General features: G+C 35.8%; 1 protein-coding gene across 1 annotated transcript in view; it reads left to right on the top strand.

The window, feature by feature from the left end:
- LOC150083283 (pregnancy zone protein-like) overlaps positions 1 to 22558 on the top strand; it is a 374597-nt gene that overhangs the window by 294082 nt on the left and 57957 nt on the right. Inside the window, exons 19-20 of the mRNA XM_090378461.1 lie at positions 6223 to 6404; positions 18303 to 18518. Coding sequence (XP_090234587.1) covers positions 6223 to 6404; positions 18303 to 18518 — 398 coding nt within the window. The remainder of the gene's footprint in view (positions 1 to 6222; positions 6405 to 18302; positions 18519 to 22558) is intronic.

Raw genomic sequence — 22558 nt, 5'->3', positions numbered from 1 at the left:
CCGTCACCACCAAATACGGAGGATGCGGAAAGGTCAGGGAATGACCACCGCATATTCCCGGAGCAATATGGCCTTAGTTGCTAATGCTCCTAAAAACCAAACAACAACACCACTGTTGTTTTGTATATTTTTAACTGATATTGATGAAGTTATATCATACTTAATGTTAAAGTTTGCAGATGATACAAAGATTGGCAGGGTTGTTAATGACAGTAATGGCAGTGCTGTTGCAACAGGATCTAGAAAATTTGGGCAGATGGGCTGAGAAGTGGCAACTGAAGTTTAACATTTACAAATAAAAATGCATATGGGTTGAAGTAATCCTAGAGGAATGTACTAACTGTGTGGTACTACACCTAAGGTGCTAGAAAATGAAAAAGACCTGAGAAGAATTGTGCAGTCAGATATGAAGTTTTCTGAGTAATGCAGACAGGCTGCCAGAGCAGGTCATGGTGGTGTTATCAATGATATACAGGAATTTTGCTCGTAGGGAAAAGGAGATGATTATCCCTTTGTAGAGGGCAATGGTCAGGTGACGCTTTGAGTACTGCATAAAGGTCTGGAAGCCTCATTTTAGGAAGGATGTAGAGTTGCTTGGGCATGTATAGAGAAGGGCAACAAGATTGGTGAAGGGAACAAAGTGGTCCTCTTACCAAGAAAGGTTTAAGTTCTGCAAATTGCAGTGGCTGGAGACTAGGCACCTGCGAGGCGATCTGATTGAGGTGTATAAGTCTTTGAATGGTTTGAGCAAGCTGAATTCTGATGGGATTCTTCTGCTTGCTCAGATTACGAACCTGAGTGGGCATAAATTTAAATCAAAGAAAAACAATTGTAAAATAGATGTGCAGAAATTTGCCTTTAGTCACTGGCTGGTTAATTGCGGGAACAAACTTCCATCTGTCGTTGTGGAAGTTGATAGCTTAAATAAATTCAAGGAGGAACTAAACAAACGTTTAGAGGGAATGGATGTGCGAAATTATGTTTTTTTTTGGCTGATGCTATATATGCTTATATGCTTGCTTCTTTGCATCACGTGCCTCCATTACTATATTTAAATGCAGACTTTTCCATTCATTTTACATTTATTAATAGCCATATAGTGCAAGGAAGTCTGAGGCTTATGCTGCACCAGCCAAAAAAAAAAAAAATTCTGAATTACCCTGAGAGAGAGAGAGAGAGTGAGAGAGAGAGAGAGAGGGAGGGAGAGAGAGAGAGAGAGAGAGAGAGAGTGAGAGAGAGAGAGAGAATGAAAGTCAGAAGTAGAAGGGAAGGAAATCACCAAGAAAGAGAAGAATGATGATGATATCCAGTAGCTCAGGACCTTGGGTGTGCCAAGCCCATACTCACCAGATGAGAGCCCCTGGGGTCAATTTATGTTGTGTTTTTGTTATGGTGATCCCAAACAAGAACAGCTGTTGAAACCAATAGTTTCTTAGTACTCTGGATGAGATGAGATTTAGGAAACAAGAATAACAACTTGTATTTCTGTAAGTTGTACTTTTCATCTAATAGATATAGAGGAAAACTGATTCACTGAGAAGAAGTACAAAAACTAAGTGAAGAAGATAAGTTAGTTCAGTGAGAAATATTTGAATTGTCAGTAGATGCTGGTTGGTTGGTTGGTCAGACTGATGTGGAAAGAGAGGTGAAATTCAAAGTACTACTTCAAAAGAACAATGCCCATGAAAACTATGCAGTTAGCTTGTAAGCATCACTTTGCAAATAAATTACTATTATTATTAATAATGTTACATTTTTTTTTTTTTTTTTCAAATAATGTCATATCGTTGATATCCAGTCTTGTGGGCCCAACATTATGTCTGCCATATGTTTGTTGAAAATACAAAAATGACTTGCATTTGGTGTACCAGTGGTGTGCCAGGAACCTTGACATCACAGAAATTGCTATTTTTGCCTATATTATATTACAAGATACAGCACCAAGAATAAACCTGCAATATGATATCCAAGTCTCTTATCTGCCGTTTGTTCCACTCCCCATAATGAAGATTTACCAATTTCAGCTGAACCTCAGAACTTAGATACTGCCAGCACAAGCTCTGATTGTTCCCCAAAGTGAATTTGAGAGTACAGGTTGACCATCACTAATCCAGCCACTGGTAATCCGGTACTACCGCTAATTCGGAGATAATTTCCGTGAACGTAATTTCAAATTTTCTGGGTCGCCGCACCGATCTGCCGCTACTATTTTGGTGGTGTTGGTTGCAACATCAGGTGTTGGCACAAAATTGTAAACACTGGCAAACCATTCCCACTTGTTTTTCTGTAATTATTATTATAACCTGCTCACATTATAACCCCAGTCATGGTTCCAATGCATAAAGGAAGTGCCTCTCGTGGTGTAAAGCGCAAGCGCCACACATTGTCCATAACAGATAAAGTTGAACTTCTGAAAAACTCTCGACAGCGGTGTGTCTGTGAGACATTTAACTCTGCTTAATTGTAAATTCCAGCAATTTCTCTCAGTTGCTCTTGTTTTAGTAATTTTATTTTAGCCATTCCTTTTTAGATTTTTTTTTTACGACACACTTGTACAAACTTGCGGAAAAACATATGATGGATAATACAGCGTACTACAGGAAACACAATATGATGGATAATACAGCGTACTAACGAACTCGTTTTCACAAAATCTCTAACAATACTGACAAACTTATTGCGAAGTTTGAGAGTTTATTTTATCGCAATTAGTTTTATTGCTACACTCGCCGCGCGTGCAATAAACTAATCACAAACGATCTGCATATGTATGCCGTAATAACATCACATGTATGTGGCCGACACAGCTTCTCACTCTTTTTTTTGATATTTTAAGCGAAAAAACAAGAACACTGACATTACAATATTTATTTTAGAATTACTAATCAAATTATTTGCTAAATATTTTTTGGCCCCTGGGGAATTTTTTTCTAGCTTGGCAGTCAATGTGTTAAAGGCAGGATGAGGTGGTTTTAGTACATGCAGTTGGGTAAACTGCATGTACTAAAATAACCACTGGTGATCTGGCAAACTCACTAATCCGGCACCCCACAGGTCCCAATGCTGCCAGATTAGTGATGGTCGATCTGTACTGGTGAAGTTGAAGCCATGTAAAGAAGGCACAACAGTTTACACAAGCTGAACTGAGCAATCTGTTATGGGACTTAGATTAGGCCTGACGTAGCCGAGTGGTCAGGAGCGAGAGTGCATAGCACACATTCCTTGATTGGACCGGGGTTCAAGCCCGTGACTACTAAATACGATAAATATTTGTATTGATGATTTATTGTAAACTCTACTGACTTGGTTGTCATGCCGGAGTATAAACAGAAAATTTATCTTCCAAACAATTCAGTGCATTTGTTAGGCTCCAAGTTAATAACTTAATTTTAATAACTTATTGAATTAATACTGCCCAACTCATTAAACATGAATTATTGAAATTTATAATGACTTTAATTTCATGTGTTTTATCTCTGTAACATTTATTACTCATCAGTATTTGATGGCTTAGGATGAGATTGAAATTAATGTTACAGTGGTCATAATTTCAGTATAATTCTCTGGTCATTCCAAGTTGAAACTCCGCTTAATTCACTCACACAACTTGAAATTAAATTTATTGACTCCACAGCACTTTCAATTTTAAGTTTGGAATGCATGTTAATAATAACATATTTTGTTTTAAACCATAACTTGCATACCTTTACCGAATGCATTGAATGAACCTCCACTGACTGTAGTTACCATGTTGATATATGTGAAAGCTCATTATACATCCAAACACATTTAACAATTTTATTCACATCAAATGCAAAATTTTAGTATAGCATTTAAAATTTACATAAATAATATAATCTTATGAAAATGTTACCTAAATTATTCTAATTCACTTCAGTGGATGCAGAATTTATACAAATAAATCATCAAGCATAGTGATACAACTTCATTTTACCTATCCCATAGACTGTAGTAGTGGCATTAGTTGTTATAGTTGTTGTGAAGTATAGGTTATAACACAAGTGTGTAATTTAATTTTCTGCATGGCCACCTTGAATACTTTTCACAGAACCTTGGTGCACTGTGTGCAGAGCTGGGTGAAAGGTTTCACCAAGATATCAAAGCAGTGGAAAAGATACTGGGATAAATGGAATGAAGTAATTATGGTAGATTTCTATTGGTGGTTGAAAGGAATTTATGTAATGAGCCAAAAAAGAGTTTCAAAAAAAGTACAATTTTGTAAATTTGCAGAAAAACTACATAGAACCATTAAATAAAGTATCAGTTTACATGAATACCTGTGTACATTTCAGTTTCTTCTTAATATTGAAAATTATTTGCTGAATTTTCAAAATACATATATATTTTGCTATTGATAGTATATTTTTAATTTTTCATTTTTTGCAAAATATTTATCAGTATGGTTAACTTTTTTTAACTTTGTTAAACAGATTATTGTATTCCTGTTTATTCTTTTTTATCCTTTCGAATTACCATTTGGAAACAAGAAGACTATAATTGAGAAACCAGTGCATGTTGAAACTACTGAGAAATTATTGATAAAATTACTCTGATATTGTTCCATTAAAAAAAGTAGCCAGTGCTTTTGATTATAATTCATTGTACAACTACTACATTCTGCTCATGTTTTTCAACTGAAGGCTTCTCATTCCCATATTTTTATCCACAATGTATCTGGGATGTAGGAATAAAAAGTTAGTCATGTAGAGACAATGGAAAAAAATAGACTGTAGTTGCTATTGGAATAAGCTGCCAATGTATTCTTCATTTACTTCCACTTAGTGTTTCTATTTAAGTTCTTATAGAATATCATAGCCTTAAATACAATATGAAAACATGAAGAACTGGAATTTTATTTACTGCTAAAAATGTATTTTTATTTTTCCTTTTAAGCGAATTTTAATATAAAAAGATGTGATGTAGATTTATTAGTTCCCATGCTGTTAAGTCATTGGAAGTTGGAGTTCTATTTGGGATTGGGCTATTGAACTGCTGAGAGAGCTCAGTATTTATTTATTTATCCATTTAGAAATAAAAACGTTCTTATCCTCATGTGCTCTAGCATTAGCACATGCTTCTTGATTAGACTGGGGTTCGAGTCTGTGTTGTTGTTGTTTGTTATTTGGTTTTTAGGAGCATTAGCAACTAAGGCCATATTGCCCCGGTCATTCCCTGACCTTTCCGCATCCTCTGTATTTGGTGGTGATGGGCTCGAACCCCGGTCTAATCAAGAAGCATGTGCTACGCACTGCTGCTCCTTCCCACCTGGCTACTGAGGCGCCTCGAGTCCGTGAACACCAAATATGGAGGATGCGGAAAGGTCAGGGAATGACCACTGCATATCCCCGGAGCAATATGGCCTTAGTTGCTAATGTTCCTAAAAACCAAATAACAAATAACAATAACTATTCACCAGATGATTATAATATTCAAAGAACTGTACTGAAGTTAACTCCTCAAATGTTATGAAACCTAGTGAGAATAAAAATCTAAAATTACTTATTTTGGAGCTTCTTCACTTGCTTTGGCTTAGGGCTTCATCATGTCAATCTGTTTATGCTTACATATGAACCATTTTAATTACACTCCTTGCATTGATAAAGCTAGTGTAATCTTCCATCTACCAATAAACTGGAAACTTAGCCAGTAGAACTTTCAAATGTAATGATATTCCTTTACCAATAAAGGAATATCATTATTATTGGAAAAGATCATGTTTTTACCAATCAACATTTCTAATACATGGTCTCTTTATCATATCACATTTGTATGTGAAAAATTCAAAAGAACGAGAACTTGCATTAAAGAAACAAACATTTGACCTTTCATATATAAAGGTCACCTTAATGTTTTCATCCTCCCATTCCTTCGTATCTTATTTCTCTTATCATGCTTTCTCTTATCATTATTTTAATGAAAGTTGGAGTGCAGTTATCTTTTGGGGGATGTTTTTTTAACATGAATTACTAGGCTTCATATTTTAAATTTACTTCACTTCATTACTTTGGTTGTACTGTGTCTCACTTGCAAGCTCAGTAATATGATTTGATAAGGAAGTAAGTAAGTTTTGTGAAATAATTAAGCCTCTTACCATAATTGAAAAAATATATATATATATTTTAGCCATATAGTATACACATGAATATTATCTTTTCAGACTATATATAAAGAATTAATGGTAGCTTTAAATGCTTATTTCAGGAGATCTGAAATACTGGAGAAACAGTAATGTAACAGATCATGCTATTGCCATTGAAACAGCAGCATATGCTATTCTAGCATTTTTGGAACTTAAAGGAGATCATAATTTGCAAAGAGCAGCACCAGTAGTTAAGTGGTTAGTGAAACAACAGAATGAAAATGGTGGATTTTTATCAACACAAGTAAGTACATCGTGCATAAAAATTAAAATATTCAAATATAAGTTACATTCAGAAAGTTTATGGAAATATATCATAATATGATATATTTATTATGATATATAATAAGTTATAAAGATGAGTGAGCACGATATCATATCATGTCATGTTCAGTGCACTTATCTGGAAATATACTGCTTGGTGTCACTTAATTAGGACCATGGAGGTTTGGACTGTATGCAACAATCTATCCAAAAGTATGTAAATTGAAGAGGTCACATAGTGCAACATGTGCAGGAAAACGCTATAAACCTGACTAGTATTTAAATCAGTCTGGCAACAATGAAGAATGGACTGGATCTCACAACTTCCAAAGTTGTTTGTTATTTGGTTTTTAGGAGCATTAGCAACTAAGGCCATATTGCTCCGGGATATGCGGTGGTCATTCCCTGACCTTTCCGCACTCTCCGTATTTGGTGGTGACGGGCTCGAACCCCGGTCTAATCAAGAAGCGTGTGCTATGCACTGCTACTCATTCCCACCTGGCTATGGAGGCGCCTCCAAAGTTGTGTGATTGCCATTGTGTATTTAGCAGGTGCTATGGCAGAGAGGATAGCTGCACTTGTTCTAAAGAGTCATTTGAGCCTTAGAACACATTACAAGTGTAACAATTCTTCTTCTAAGTGTCATTTGAATTTTTAGTGAATGGAAAAATGCACAAAAAGAATTCATGAAGAGGCATAACTGTGGCCAAAAATGTAAGGTGATGAAGCAAGATATTTGATGTCTGGAACAAATTATCGAATGTGAATGTCATCCAAATAACAGAATGATTAACCTCTGCATTCAAAATCACAAAGCATCAGTACCTCCACCATTTGAAAAACTCTACAAAGAATGCATGTGGGAGCAGGAGACCTTACCCGAAGTCACTGATCTTGAGCACCATCTAGAAAATATGGCTAGATTTTTACCAGGATTACAAGGGGACTACTAAGTGATAACGTCCACAGAAGATGAAGAAAGCAGGTTCTGAAATGTACATTTTACAGAATAATGGTCCAAATATGTATGCCACAAAATGTGTAGGAAAAAAATTACATAAACTACGTAAATATTCACTCAGCAATCTCTGATGATCCTCTTTTGAATTCACATACAGGAATGAGAATATATTCTTCAGTTTCCTATTTATATGCCAAATTTTCCATTACAACCTGGTGAAATATTCTCATACATGACAATACATCTTCACACAAGTTCATTTATTGAAAAAGTGAATCACTATTTAATAGTATGGTGGAGCTGTTGCTGAGTGGTCAGGCATGAGAGTGCATAACTACATGTGTTTTGGATGAACCAGGGTACAAGCCCGTGACCTGCTAAATACAGTGCTGTTTCTTGTATTTTCTCTATCTTTGTGAACACTCCTCTGCTCATATGGCCACCCCAGAGTATAAACAGAAAATTTATTTATAATACCATTATCTGCCTAGCTTACCAAACCTCTCACAATAATAGGTTTTATTAAAGTTATTGTTATGTTAATACCACTCATATACCACGTGAAATTAATAATATAGTTTATTAGGCTGTTCAACTATGTTTCTATACCTCCATAGGTGACATTTCTGGCATCAGACCATGCTGTTAGGGGAACAGAAAATAGAAATGGTTCAAATTTGAATATTTTACAATATTACAGTTACAACTGACAATAATACAATTACAATTACCAATTTTACAATTATAATTACGATTGTAAAGTATTAAGTTTAGAATTGCAATTACAATAGAAAACAGATCTAAGGTAAATACAAAGAGGTTAAATTCTTACCTGCTGACAGACTCCTCTTGCCAATGCTCCCAGAAACCTGATGTGCATACTGGCAAGAGGTGTTGCCAGAACTTAATTTATAGGTGAGGGATTAACTCCCTTATCCAATAGGATAGTGCCAAGTTTTTATCTCGGATCTAGGGTTCTTGTATAGTGGAAGCCCGGGGTAACCTTTGCTCCTATACTCTGAACATCAGGGTTTGTGTGCAGTCTAATGGTGTTCCACGGGTTCCAAGGCTAAGTGATCAGATGAACAAAAGATCAACATTACCAATAAGACAGAAGAAATGAAAAACCAGGAAAAGAAAATAGACCAGCTACACCTCCCTTCATTCCACCTGAACCAGAAATATGGTCTGATGATAGGTATTGGTAAGATGCCAGAAACAGCACCTTAATATATAGTAATTTAGGCAAACAGCCTAATAAACTATATCATTAATGTCACATGGTACATGGGTGGTATTAATATAATAATAACCTTAATGGAAAACAACCATTAGCATCCTTCCCTAACTATATTAGAAATAGGTATTATCTCCTGCTGTAAAGAGCAAGGACCTCATCCCCATAAAGATTATATGAAGTCTGTCACAAATGACAAACAATATCATGCTGATGTTTGGTTGCTATTTGAATGAATTCTTAGGTTGACAAAAGATGGAAACACACCAGGGGGGCATTACCTCACTTGCTCATCTACCTCCTGTAAATGGGCGTTAGATTGAAAGGGATTCCAGGTATGCAATTATATACCTGCTTAGGGCAACTGACAGTAACACACCTACCATCGGGACACGATTAGGGCAGGTCACCATTATGGAAAGCATTCATTAGGGAATTTGCAATTATGGCAAGTCACCATTAGTGCTTCTGAGATTAGGGCATATGAATTAGGGCATGAGGCAAAACCTTTCATGGCATATACTTGGTCCCACTAGAGGACATCATTAATGCTAGAGCACATCTGAACATTATTGTAGATCAGATACACCCATGAAGTAGAATGGATTTTGGTGCATGACAATACATCTTCACACAAGTTCATTTATTGAAAAAGTGAATCACTATTTAATAGTATGGTGGAGACTGCTGTTGCTGAGTGGTCAGGCATGAGAGTGCATAACTACATGTGTTTTGGATGAACCAGGGTACAAGCCCGTGACCTGCTAAATACAGTGCTGTTTCTTGTATTTTCTCTATCTTTGTGAACACTCCTCTGCTCATATGGCCACCCCAGAGTATAAACAGAAAATTTATTTATAATACCATTATCTGCCTAGCTTACCAAATCTTTTTATATGCAGATTTTTCCTTTTTTTGAGAGTAGAACAAATGCTGAAAGGTTGTCATTTCAAAGAAGCTAATAATACACAAACTGCTGCAATGGGAGCATTAAAGATGATGCAAAAGGGATTTCTAGCAACTGTTACAATTTTATGCATTTTATGTGTTGCTGAAGATCACTAGTTTGAAGTAAATGTTGTCTAAATGTATGTACAGTTGCTCATTTGAAAAGGGGGGGGGACTTTCAGGAACCGTTTGTATGTACTGATATGTACTGCATATACGTTATTAAGGAATTTTAGAGCAAGGTATTTCATGTCTGCCAGGGGCAAAAGTTGATGAGGTTGTAGAGCAGATATCATCTTTTAAGGGCACAAAAGGTGATATTGTTGTACATGGAACTAATGACATTAAGAGTAAGAGATCTGCAGATTTACTCAACAAGTACAGGTCAATGTTGAAAAAAAGTCACGAGTTAGGGTTGAATGTGAAATTGTTTGCAATTCTACCCAGACATGATAGGAGGGAATATATGATGAGAGCCTTGTTGATCAATTTGGCCCTGGAGAGATTGTGCAAGGCTCAAGGGGTAGAATTTTTTTCAGCCTGGTCGGTGCTTGTTGATAGGAGAGACCGCTTCTACAAGGATGGAGTACACTTAAATAGAAGGGTGCAAGAATATTTGCTGATGCTATCGAGGCAGTGTTAGGTGGGTCGGAAAACTGCTAGCTTGGGGGGATACATAGACTAAAAGGTTAACGTTGACCGCAGGAAGAGGCAAAAGTGATTCTTGCACTGTTTCTATTAGAATACGTAGCAACCTGGAAAGCAAGGCAATGGAGATTTCCAGGATTGCTGGGAATCATAGTGGAACAAATAAATACATGGGCTGTGTTAGGGTAACTAAGAGTAGAAACAGATGCATGTATACTTGCATTTACACCAATGTGCATACAAGCATCTAGACAAGACTGCAGTAATAGTTCTTTACTTATAGTTAATAAATTTGATGAGCTTGAAGTGCTAGTCAACACATCAAAGGCAGATATTGTTGGGATATCGGAGACATGGTGTTACACACCACGAGTGTGAGTATAAGCAGTGCAGAATTGAAATTTGAGGAGTACAATGTATATAGAAAGGATAAACAAGACAGGAAGGGAGGAGGGGTTATGCTGTTAGTTAAGAAACACAAAATCTAAGGAAGTGCATCCAGTTGATGTTGGTGGACAATGCAATGTTGAGTATGTTTGGTGTGACATAAGCACTGGGAAAGGAAAAATGATAGTGGGTGTATGTTATAGGCCTAATGAATCTGATGAGTATAATGAGCAATTGTGCAGAGAAATAGAGTGGGCCAGTAAATCATAATGTCTTATAATGGGGGATTTTAATTTTCCAGATATTGACTGAAACTTGTGAGTTGGTCACACGCACACTAGCAAGACTTTTGTGGATTTATTGGATGACTGTTTTCTATAGCAACATGTTCAAGAGGCAACCAGAGGGAATAATACTCTTGATCTGATTATCAGCAGTGATTATTCATGCATTAAGAATTTGCAGATAAAGGAACCACTGGGTGACAGTAATCACAATGTACTGATATGGGAATTATTTAAAGATGTAACTACTATCAAGGCTAAAGGGAAGGGCTTTTGCTTTCGTAAAGGTGACTACAAAGGTCTCAGACAGTTTTTAAATTCTGTACAGTGGAATCAACTGAATGATGTTAGCAACGTTGAATTCTAAATGGGAAGCCTTCAGGGACTTAATCTTGGAGGCTATTAGGCTTTTCATTCAAACTAAGAAATACTGTTCAAGCCTAAATGGATGTCAGATGAATTAATGAGGTTCGTGACACAGAAGAAAAATATATGGGATGCATTTAAATTATCAGGTGACAGAGAAGACTGTGGCAGATATAAACTAGTCTGTAATCAACTAGTCTGTAATATAAACTAATATAAACTAGTCTGTAATCAAGTCACAAAGGAGGTTAGGCAGGCGAAGGCAGATTACGAGAAATCCTTGGCAAAGGATGGAAAAAAAAAAAAACAGCAAAGAGTTCTTTACTTATGTAAACTCTAGAATGAAAGGGATGAATCAGATTGACTTGGGGTAATTGTGCAGTCAAATATGAAGTTTGCTGAGAAGTGCAGACGGGCTGCCAGAACTGGTCATGGAATCTTGTCAATGATATATAGGAATTTTGCTAGCAGGGACAGGGAGGTGATTATCCCGTTATACAAGGCAATGGTCAGGCTTCACCTACAGTACTGTGTACAGGTCTGGAGGCCTCATTTTAGGAAGTATGTAGAGTTGCTAGAATGAGTACAAAGAAGGGCAACAAGATTGGTGAGGGGAACAAGAAAGGCTTAATTCTGCAAATTGCAGCGCCTGGAGAGTAAGCACCTGCAAGGTGATCTGATTGAGGTGTATAAGGCCCTGAATGGCTTGAGCAAGCTGAATGCTGATGGACTTGAAGATCTTTCTCAGATTAAGAACCTGAGGGGGCACAGATTCAAATTGAGGAAAGATAGTTATAGAATAGATGTGCGGAAGTTTGCCTTTAACTAGCGGGTAGTTGATTGGTGGAACAGACCTCCATTTTTTGTTGTAGAAGTTGATAGCCTAAATAAATTTAAGGCTGAGCTGGACAAGCATTTGGAACGAATGGAGGGGTGAAATGGGAGAAGTTTTTTTTTTTTTTTGGCTGATGCTACATACGCTTGCTTTCTTGCATCGTATACCTCTATTAATGCTAATGCTAATTAAAGGCTTAGATATGGAATACCAACTATTTAAAAGAAATATATAGTATTAAAATTTTTTTACTTGAACTAGGATTACTCATCTAAGAATATTATTTGAATTTCATGTAAATGTGAAATTATTGTTTAAATTAAGCCATTAAGTGAAGTAAGCAAAATATGAATATAATAAACAAACAAAAGGAGTCAAACAAACAAATTGCATTGATAAATATGACCAACATGGGCTGTTTTCTTTTTTATTAGTGTAGTTATAAATAGCATATTTGTATGTGCTTAGTGGCACATAATCTACAGTGGCTGTATTGTGCCTACAAACAGCACGTCTCTTGAAGGGCATAGTGGTGAGTCTAGCATTCCTTACATTTTGAGGGTGCATCTATAAAATGATGTTGGTAGGCTTGTCAGTTGATTTTCCATCAGATAAAACTTGTTGGCAATTCTCTGTCTGAAGCACTTGGATTAGCAATTTTTATTGTTTTGCTACCTCTACCCTGTCAGCTATGATTGGAGGGAATTATAGTAGTGTTCCCACAGGGAAAGCTATTACAACCATGTTATCTTGTCATGTTTACAACAACCAAAAATTTTTATTACTTCATACAATATGTTCTACCTCATATCTCAATTTCTAACTTATCTACATCAATAGATTATGACTAGCCAAACTAATGGTACATGTTTATCCATGAAAAGAAAAAATCTCCCAAAAGCTTTTTAATTCATTCGCAAATATACAATGGATCAGTTCTAACCTCCAAAGGCAGGCCCAGCTGGGCACAAATGGCACATGTTCCCTGCACCATCCTTATTTATGTAAAATGAATTAATGTCAGGTGAGAGTTGGCTTTTGGTAATGGTATTGCAATATTTTCTTCACTCTTTAAATTCCTTTTTAGAAATACATTTCCTTAACAATTTTTTAAAATAAACTGAGGAGCTATATATTTCTATCCAGGAACCAGACTGGATATTCCATTTATGACCCCACCAAGCTACTACCCAAGCTGAAGCTTATACGTAGTTGTGTCCCAACATGTATTATTCATTGCCATGTTAAAACTTCAATTCAAGTATAAAAAATTTAACACAACTCAACTCATAGAGAAGCACCTCGCCCTAATCCAAATGGATATCGTATTGGAGGCACATTGCAGCCTCCCACCTATCCCAGTGGATCAGGCTTCCATCCCTGCCACTGGGAGGTGGGCTCTACTATCTAGCAAGCACTTCCTCCTGAAAACAGAATGTACAAAATTATTTAAATAAGTGAAAAGGCAGTTTTCCGTGAATAAAATCCAAAGACTACTTTGTTCAATCTCACCCACAGATCTCTCTAGCTCCATTCTCAAATCAGAATAAACATCACATTGAAACATTACATGTCCTGATATTTCTTCGTCTTCTACACATACCCCATCAGTTCTCAACCCAAACTCAAATAACCTCCGTGCAAGCCCATTTCCAGTCAACAGAAAGGACGTATACAACCCAAACTGTTGCCAGGGATTAACCCTGTTATTCAATATCTCAACATTAGGCAAAAACTGATATGTTACCCATCCTTTAACAGATTCTTGCCATCTTGTTTGCCATACTTTTCTCAATTCATTTATCACTCTTACTTTTTCATTCTTAACATCCTCTCTTCCATATGTCCTCTCCATCTTTGGATCGTGTATCAACTCCCAAAATAATCATTCTTAAATTCCTTCTAGTGCAATACATCATTGAAAATACTGCCACTTGAAAATCAACTGCCTTTTTTGCTGCTATCACTTGAAGTGCCTCAGTCGAAACAGTCCTACATGCTCGAGTTATGCATAGGAGAGCAAACTCTGCAAACTCGAGCAAGTACTTTGTACTTTCTTATAACAGAATTTTCAATTCTGTGAATCCAAGCTATCGAGGCATAAGTTACAATGGGGACATAAAGACAATCATAGAACATATTCAGTGCTCTACCCTTTACTTTGTATTCGCCCCTCACTACCCTTGGAATATAGTACTTTTATCTTTTTCTTTAGATATTTCATGTGCTCCACAAAACTCATACGCTCCCACATGCAAACTCCCAAATACTTAATCATAGTTTGGTATCTCAAAGAGACATTACCATGTCTCACTAGAGGACTATGATACATACTGAGGTGCCCCCTTCAATAGCATTTGCACACTCTTTGTCTGTGAAATTTGCAGCTCATACAACTGAGCCCATTCAAGCAAGTCACTCAAAACCTCACTTGCTGTTCTCTGTTTGAGACCTTGCATCTCCATACACTAATATCAACAGAACATCAGCATAGACTATGGTATTAATACCTACATAATGCCGATTCAAGAAATCATCCAGCACAATGCCCCAAGCATGCGGACCAACAACCGAGCCCTATGAGCATCCTCTACTTATATCTCTACTTACTTCAGTATAAGATGTCCTTACGACAATCATTCTTTCACTAAAATATTGTTTAAAAACTGAATAGAGATTATCTGAACATTGTATCTTTCTCAGTCTTGACAGGATGCCCTCCCACATAACATATCAAAGGCTCCATGAAAATCTATAAACAGAGCCAGGACATACCTACTCTCATACTCCTGTACATATCTTGTCATATGATAAATGGCATCTTCAGTAGAGTACCCACTTTTATAGCCATACTGGCTACTTGAGGATAAACTCATACTATTATATCTAATCATTAATCAGCTGATCAACAGCCCTTTCGTAAGTCTTTGCCATTATTGACAACAGAGCAATTGGCTGGTATGACCCCGGCTCACTTGGATCTTTATTATAAGCCTCAAATCTGCTACTTTCCATGCAGGTGGGAAGACACCCCGCCTCAAACATTTATTATACATTTCTACAATGCCCTCTTATACACCTTAACTTCAATAAAATCAAGACCTGGTGCCTTACCATCCACAGCCTGCAGGATGGTAAGGTACCGGGGAGCTTTTGAGGACATGTCAACAATCTTGGAACCCATCAGGCTGCCACTTTAGGCATGTGCAGGAACTCATGCATTATGGAGCAAACAGACCCATGGCTAATGCTCACTTCATTTCTTAAAAAAATTATAGTCATATATCTGTCTTCGAGGTCTAGCTGTTCCACTTTAGCCACAATGACAGGGTCTGTGGCTGAGATGGGGTGTACCTTCTCTTTGGCCATCATGCACACTGCTTCACCCACACCTGAACTGTCTTTACCAATTTTCACAGACTTATGATAGGCAATCCTTCCAATGTACAGTTTTCATCTTCACATGGATTTGTTTTGCTTTTTTGCCTTTCAAATGAAGAAATTTTATAACAGATTAGATCTCAACCTTTCCAGCATACCACCTCTCACTGTATTTGTGATTCTAGTTCAATAACCAGTGGATCTAGAAAAACAATAAATATACATTAACTTACAAGACTTAGTAGTTTATATAGATATAATATAAAAAGCTTTACCCACATTTTTAAGGTAAGGATAAATACTTATTGATCCCCCCCCCTTGTATTAGGGAAGATGTGTTTATGACGTCACCGGTTCTCATGTTCCGCTCTCCAGATAAAATGGACTGTCAGTTTCCCTTCTTTTATTTCTTTTCAGCTGGGAAAGTGTAATTCTTTAACAAGAATCATACTTTCAGATGCATTTTAAAATCAGTCAGATACATTTTAAAAATATATCTGAGTACTAAGGATGTGAATATAAATATTTTGTATCTACGCATCGAATTGCCAAGGCAGTTTCTGGAAGTATAGGTGTTATCCACTTGAGTGGTAAAAATAAATGCTGTCTACCCCTTCCTCCAAAGTGCCTTGCTTATGTTCGAGTGAACTCTGAATTATTTAATACTAAATGCAACTTTTATTTTCTAATAATACTTTTACTCCCAAGATGTGCTTGTTAAAAAAACTCAGGGTATGAGGTGACAGTATACTGTGTCTGTAAATGTGTGTTTTGTATCTTTCTGTTGGTTTGCTGATCGGTAGATGAAAAAGCCTGGGTTTCTCAAAGGAAGAAAGCACACAATCCATGGTTGAGACTGATTAGTTTAATAATGTGAAAAACTCCCATAAAAATCCTTCATGTCATTGACAGAATTTTCCACGTGGTGTTGGAGGACAGTGATTATAACCACTCTCCTCCCAGAGTTCATGATGGAAAAAGAATTAGAAATGTAGTGTATTTTAGGCAATAAGGGCTCTTTAGAAAGCTGCCCACAAACGTCATTGCTGAATATTGGTTGAATAAAGAAATCTCTCATGCTTGCAGATGCAGTGGCATTGCTTTATTTCAAAAGTATGTATTGGAAGAAAAAAATGTAAAAAGGGATTTGCAAAGCCATGAGTTAGAGGAAATATTTAAGACTATTCATAAAACATGTACAGTAATCTATAATTGGTATGTGAAATAGTGGGAAAAGATACACTTGGGAGATGGATCAGATTTGACACTAGAACTGAAGAGCAAAAAAAAAAACATGTAGAAGAAGATAAAAACAAAATATCAGAAGAAGAGTATGCATAGTTATGAAAAAAAAAAAAAAAAAAATTTTAGCCAAAAGAATTTTAATTTTTCTTTTTGTAAAGCTCTTTTGCTCCCAATAATCTTTTTTTTTTGGCACAAACATACATGCTTTGCGATTTCTGATATTTTGTTTTTCCTTTCTCTAGATGTTTCTTGTGCTCTTCAGTTTTAATATCAAACCTCACAAATATATATTTCCTACAATTGTGCATATTTTTGTAGATCACATCTTTGATTGTATGGTGAAGGTGAAGTGGCATCTAAAAGCAATGCACATTTAGTGAAATTTCAAAATTTCACTGTAAATAGAAACAGTGGGATATTGCGATCATGTTGGTTAACCTTTTTGGCAATAAACTGTGACACGAGGTTGATATCATAGTTTTTTTTCTCAAAAAAATAAAAAAATAGATAAAGGTTCCTGCAGTCAGATAAAATATTTTTGCAAGTGTTTTTTTTTGGGGGGGGGCAGGTATCAGAAATCACAAAAATCTTGGACTCATGGTAAATTTCCTTTATTTAAATACAAAAATATTTTAGCTGACTGCAGAAATCATACTGAGAGAAGCTATCATAAATCTGTTGTAGTATTTTCTGAAGAAATTCTAGAAGTTATGAACGAAAACAATAGAACATAGCCACTGAGAATATAGCTGTAAACTGAATAAATTTATTTAATAATATGGAATAAATTGAAGCAGCAGGAATAAATTGAACCCTTTCAGTAAGACATGATTTGTGGAAATCTTTATTACTTTTAGACAATATACTTAAACCTGTGATCTCTGCTGCTATACACCCTATTATATAATTATTATAATTATTAGCCATATGGTGCAAGGATGCTGCACCATATTATGCTGCACCAGCCAAAAAAAAAAAAAAAATTCCCAAGTTATCCAGAGAGAGAGAGAGAGAGAGAGAGAAAGTAGAAAGGAATCACCAAGAAAGAGAAGAATGATGATATCCAGCTCAAACCCTGGGTGTGCCAAGCCCATACTCACCAGATGTTAGCCCCTGGGCTGCATGAGATTTGCAGACATCTCCATTTCCATTCCATTATTCCTCCCTCCTCACTTACCTTATGACATGAATAATACTACTCTGCCTTTCTACCCTCCTGTGTCCTCCATGATCCAAGTTTCTGTACATATAGTTAACTTCACATTATCATCTTTACTTATAATATATAATGCTAAGCATACTTTAAGTTAGTTTAAAAGGTTCCATATAGTAGCCAATGCACATAGTGTACTTCCTTTCTTTTGTTTTTATTGTGATGTATATTTTTAGTACTTTTATGTATTATGTTTTAACCAATTTTATGTATTTAAAATTTTTTAACACAATTAATGTGTACATTTTTGCAATAAATTTATTCTGAATTTTTTGGTGTCTGCAAGAACTTATATAATGTTTGCACTATGAAAAATGATTTGAAAATCATTAATTTTCTCAAGACAATTAAACTAGCTACCTCTTTTAATTAGGATACTGTAGTTGCACTTCAGGCTTTATCTCGTTATGCCAAGTACATCAATCGTGAACTTGTCAACATTGATGTTGATGTTACCAGCAGTAGTTTTCATGTGATGAGTTATCATCTTAACAAGACAAATGATATTTTATGGCTTACCAATCAGATTTCAAAGATACCCTCAGTGTTAGAAATAAAAGCATCTGGAAGTGGCTGTGGAATAATTCAGGTAAGTTTATTATTTGATAATTTTAACATTATCACAAGAATACAATGCTGTTCAAGAAAGTATTACAACAATTTTAAAAGGACAAATTGAGTTGCTTTTTATTTTAAACCTGAAGATGGCCCTTTTCAAGGTCATCTTGCCCTCCTCCCCTCCTGTCCCCTCCCTGCTCTTCTCCCTTTGTATTATACTTTCTCAGGCTGAGTTTTCACTCTTTTAATACAAAAGCACAGTTTTTTTTGAAAAAAATTCCTCAAAATCACCATTCTTCACTGTGTAAAAAGAAAAAACAAAAAAATCATATGGAAGTGAAACCAGCCTGTAACAAGACAAGCAAAATGTTTGTTTGGCATGAAATTCGTCACAGAATGTTTGTGATGTGAGTGCACATTGTCATGATGCTTTCAGCCATTCTGATAACCATATTTTTTATTTTAAAGTAAAATTATCATATGATTGCCTTATTGTTAAAATAACGAAATTTACTATAAATTGACATTGTGTTACTAATCATTGTTATGCACAACAACACCTGCAGTAACAACTAAGTTTGTTATTTGATAATTTGTTACAGTATTACTGAAACTTACAAGTACAAATTACGAATTAAAAGTATTACTGAAACTTTCTCTTGTTTGATGATTACAAGTTGTTATCAAACAAGAGAAATATTTAAGAGAAAAGTCTGTCCAAATATAGCAACTTCTCAGAAATGTAGGAAGTATCAAATCTATTTTTTTTTTTTTTTCTGTAATAGGTAAACATTGATTGGATTCATAACTTTTATTCATAAGTTTTATATATTTTCAGTTAAGCCATAGAATTTTCTTATTCTTGTTTTATATATTTTCACTTAAGCCATAAATGCTAAAATGTGATTTAATACAGCTGTAGTCCCACCATCATCTAAATAGCTGTTTTAAGGGTTACTATCCTTTCTGTTGTTGGGCATTTAGGCATGCTGTCAGCAGAGCATTTGATAAATCAGATTTTAGCATCTCCCACACTATGAGCAATGCCAGAAAGGTAACTTGGGGATATTTATAGCAATATCTCACAAAATATGAAATCAGTGCTATGAGAATATGCTTGTCTTTTTTGTTTCAAACATTTTATTGACTATCATCTGTATAAGTGCTGTTAATTGGTGTTATTTAATACTAAATTTAACTACAAACTTGTTTTAAGTTTGAACCTGTTTACCCTTTGTCATGCTTATATTGTGAGCCAAATTGTTACTGGGTTGTCAAATACTGCACATGTCTATATATGAGAGAATAATAACCTTTGAAATGGCTAGCTAGCTGATAGCGCTACATTCCAAATAAATAAACTGCATGACAAAGATCTAATGTCAAGGACTCTTACAGATTTTTAAAATCTGTAAGAGTCCTTGACATTAGATCAGTCATTGCAGTCCATACTGTTGCAGTTGCATTAGATCAGTCCATATGAACACATCGGAACTAGTGCATTTTGGTCCAATAAGCGGCTGCCCCAATTATCCAAAGTTTCACATAAATAGTTAAAAATACAATGAACCCCCGCTTTACAATTGGTTCACTGTACAATCAAATCGCATTACGATGGACTCATCATAGTAAAGTACTGTTCACTATACGATGTGTAGTAAGCGCCGGTCATTGTGATCATATTTGTTAATTGAATTTTAATTCTATTAAACAGCGATTCTAATTAGTGAAAATAGGATGAATATTATCCACAGGCCATAAGAGTAAAGATATATTAAGCACAAATTTACCCTTTATTACCTTACCAATTAAAAAAATAAATAATATATGAAAATTGGAAGAATATACGTGATAATCGGAATAATTAATATGTACTGTAATATGTACATACTAACTAGTTGACATTTCTGTTCACTGACATTTGTGGGGTGGGGGTTAAAATTTAAAACAGTAAAAAGATAAGCAATCAATAACAAAGAACATGGCACACACAAATTACAAGTAACATGATACATGCAAGTGAGAATGGAGTAACAAGTTACAAAGCTTTAAATATAGGAATGAAGAGAAGATTATGAAAATTAATTTTTTATATGATTGAAGATTTCACGGAAGTGAAATACATTTCACCATAACCCACAGAATTCCAGCTGTCGGTATTATCGCAAATTCAGTAAGATCGAGTTTACTACCTGTTTATGATAGGTTACACTAACAGAAAAGCCCAAGGTGACTGCTAATTGTTTTTATTGTTCTATGGTTGTGATCTCCTGAAATCTGACCGACCACATGGTTCAGTCTGAGACAATCGTAGGGTAATCTCCAGTGCTGCAGTCTTTTGCCCCGATTAAGTGGTATTACTTAGCATCATTAAGGGTATCCAATCCACGTGATACTTAGTTTAAAATTTAATTTATATAGAGATTTTGCAGGTTATTACTTAGTATCATTAAGGGTATCCAATCCACGTGTTATAAGTTGCAGTTCTGCTGAATGAGACGTTTTTTAGCCATATTTAGCTGCTTTATTGACCAATTGATATACTAAATTATTTTCTATAAGTAGCTTATAGACCTAGTCAAGATCCTTGGTTTATTGTGAATTGAGACAGCGAGATTTGGAAGTAAATTAATACTTAAGTGTCCGTAGATTTACTGTTCGTAACTTGCCGCCATTGTTATACGATACAACGTTATATCTCGAACTAGATAGTGTTAGCTTAGTATAGTATAGTATATAATATAATATTGTCAATTAATCAGTAAAATCTATTAATTTTGTTAAACTTCATTGTCAATTAAATTGTACTTTTTAACTAAATACATGTAACGACTTAGATTTTACAAACGTAACATAATTAATTAATACATAATTTGATACAGAAGTTATATAAACAGAACTCGTAGATAATACTCGATACTGAAAAAAATATATATAGATATATAGTGTTATAACTGTGTTGGGATACAAGTTTAGGGTTATAATTTTGTACTGAAATTGAAATTTTATTGAAATTAAATCGAAATCATGACTCAGACCAGAGCAGCAAAGCAAAAGGCTCAAACTAATGGGAGTGCTGTGGTTCAGGGGAGAACTAAGGGGGGGCAGTTGCCCTCTGAATCACATCCTTTTAAAATGCACTGCTTGCTTGATGTTTGTGGAGCAATCGGTTACGGGACATGATATTGCCATGAGGAATGTCTTTGTGTGTGCACAATGTAAAGAGGGTAAGGAAATCAGGCGACAACTCAGTGTTGTTATGGGCCTATATGAGAGCTTGAAGGACAGAGTGGATGCCCTCGAAGGATCTAAACTGAGGGGGCCCATCAAGCTCTCAGCTGCCAACATCAACACTTGGTCATCACGCAACACAGTGGCAACCTCAAAGGCAGAATGCGCTGGTCCCACAGGAACTAGTAGTTGTTGGTGACGCTATTGTCAGGGAAATGGAGAACATTCTTTGTAAAAAGGATAGGTGGAACAGGACCAGGGTATGTCTGCCAGGGGCAAAGGTTGATGATGTTGTAGAGCAGATATCATCTTTTAAGGGCACAAAAGGTGATATAGTTGTACATGTTGGCACTAATAATATTAAGAGTAGGAGACCGGCGGAATTACTTAACAAGTACAGGTCACTGATGAAAAAAGCCATGAATTACAGTTGAATTTGAAAGTGTCTGCAATTCTGCCCAGACACGATAGGAGGGAGTATATGATGAGAGCCTTTTCGATCAATTTGGCACTAGAAAGATTGTGCAAGGCTAAAGGGGTAGAATTTTTTCAGCCTGATCTGTACTTGTTAACAGGAGAGATTACTTCTACAGGGATGGGATACACTTAAATAGAAAGGGTGCAAGAATATTTGCTTATGCTATCGAGGCAGTGTTAAGGTGGGTTGGAAAACTGCTAGCTTGGGGGATACAAGGACTAATAGATTAACAATAGCCACTGGCAAAGGTGAAAGTGATTCTTACACTGCTTCTATTGGAATGAGGAGCAGCCTGGAAAACAAGATGCAGGGTATTTCAGAGACTGTTGGGAGTCATTGCAGTACAAGTAAACACATGGGTT

The sequence above is a fragment of the Mastigoproctus giganteus genome, chromosome 7 (genome assembly GCF_048544385.1).
Source record: "Mastigoproctus giganteus isolate SK-2022 chromosome 7, ASM4854438v1, whole genome shotgun sequence".
In the NCBI taxonomy this organism is placed as follows: domain Eukaryota; kingdom Metazoa; phylum Arthropoda; class Arachnida; order Uropygi; family Thelyphonidae; genus Mastigoproctus; species Mastigoproctus giganteus.
This window is presented reverse-complemented; position numbering and strand designations above follow the sequence as displayed.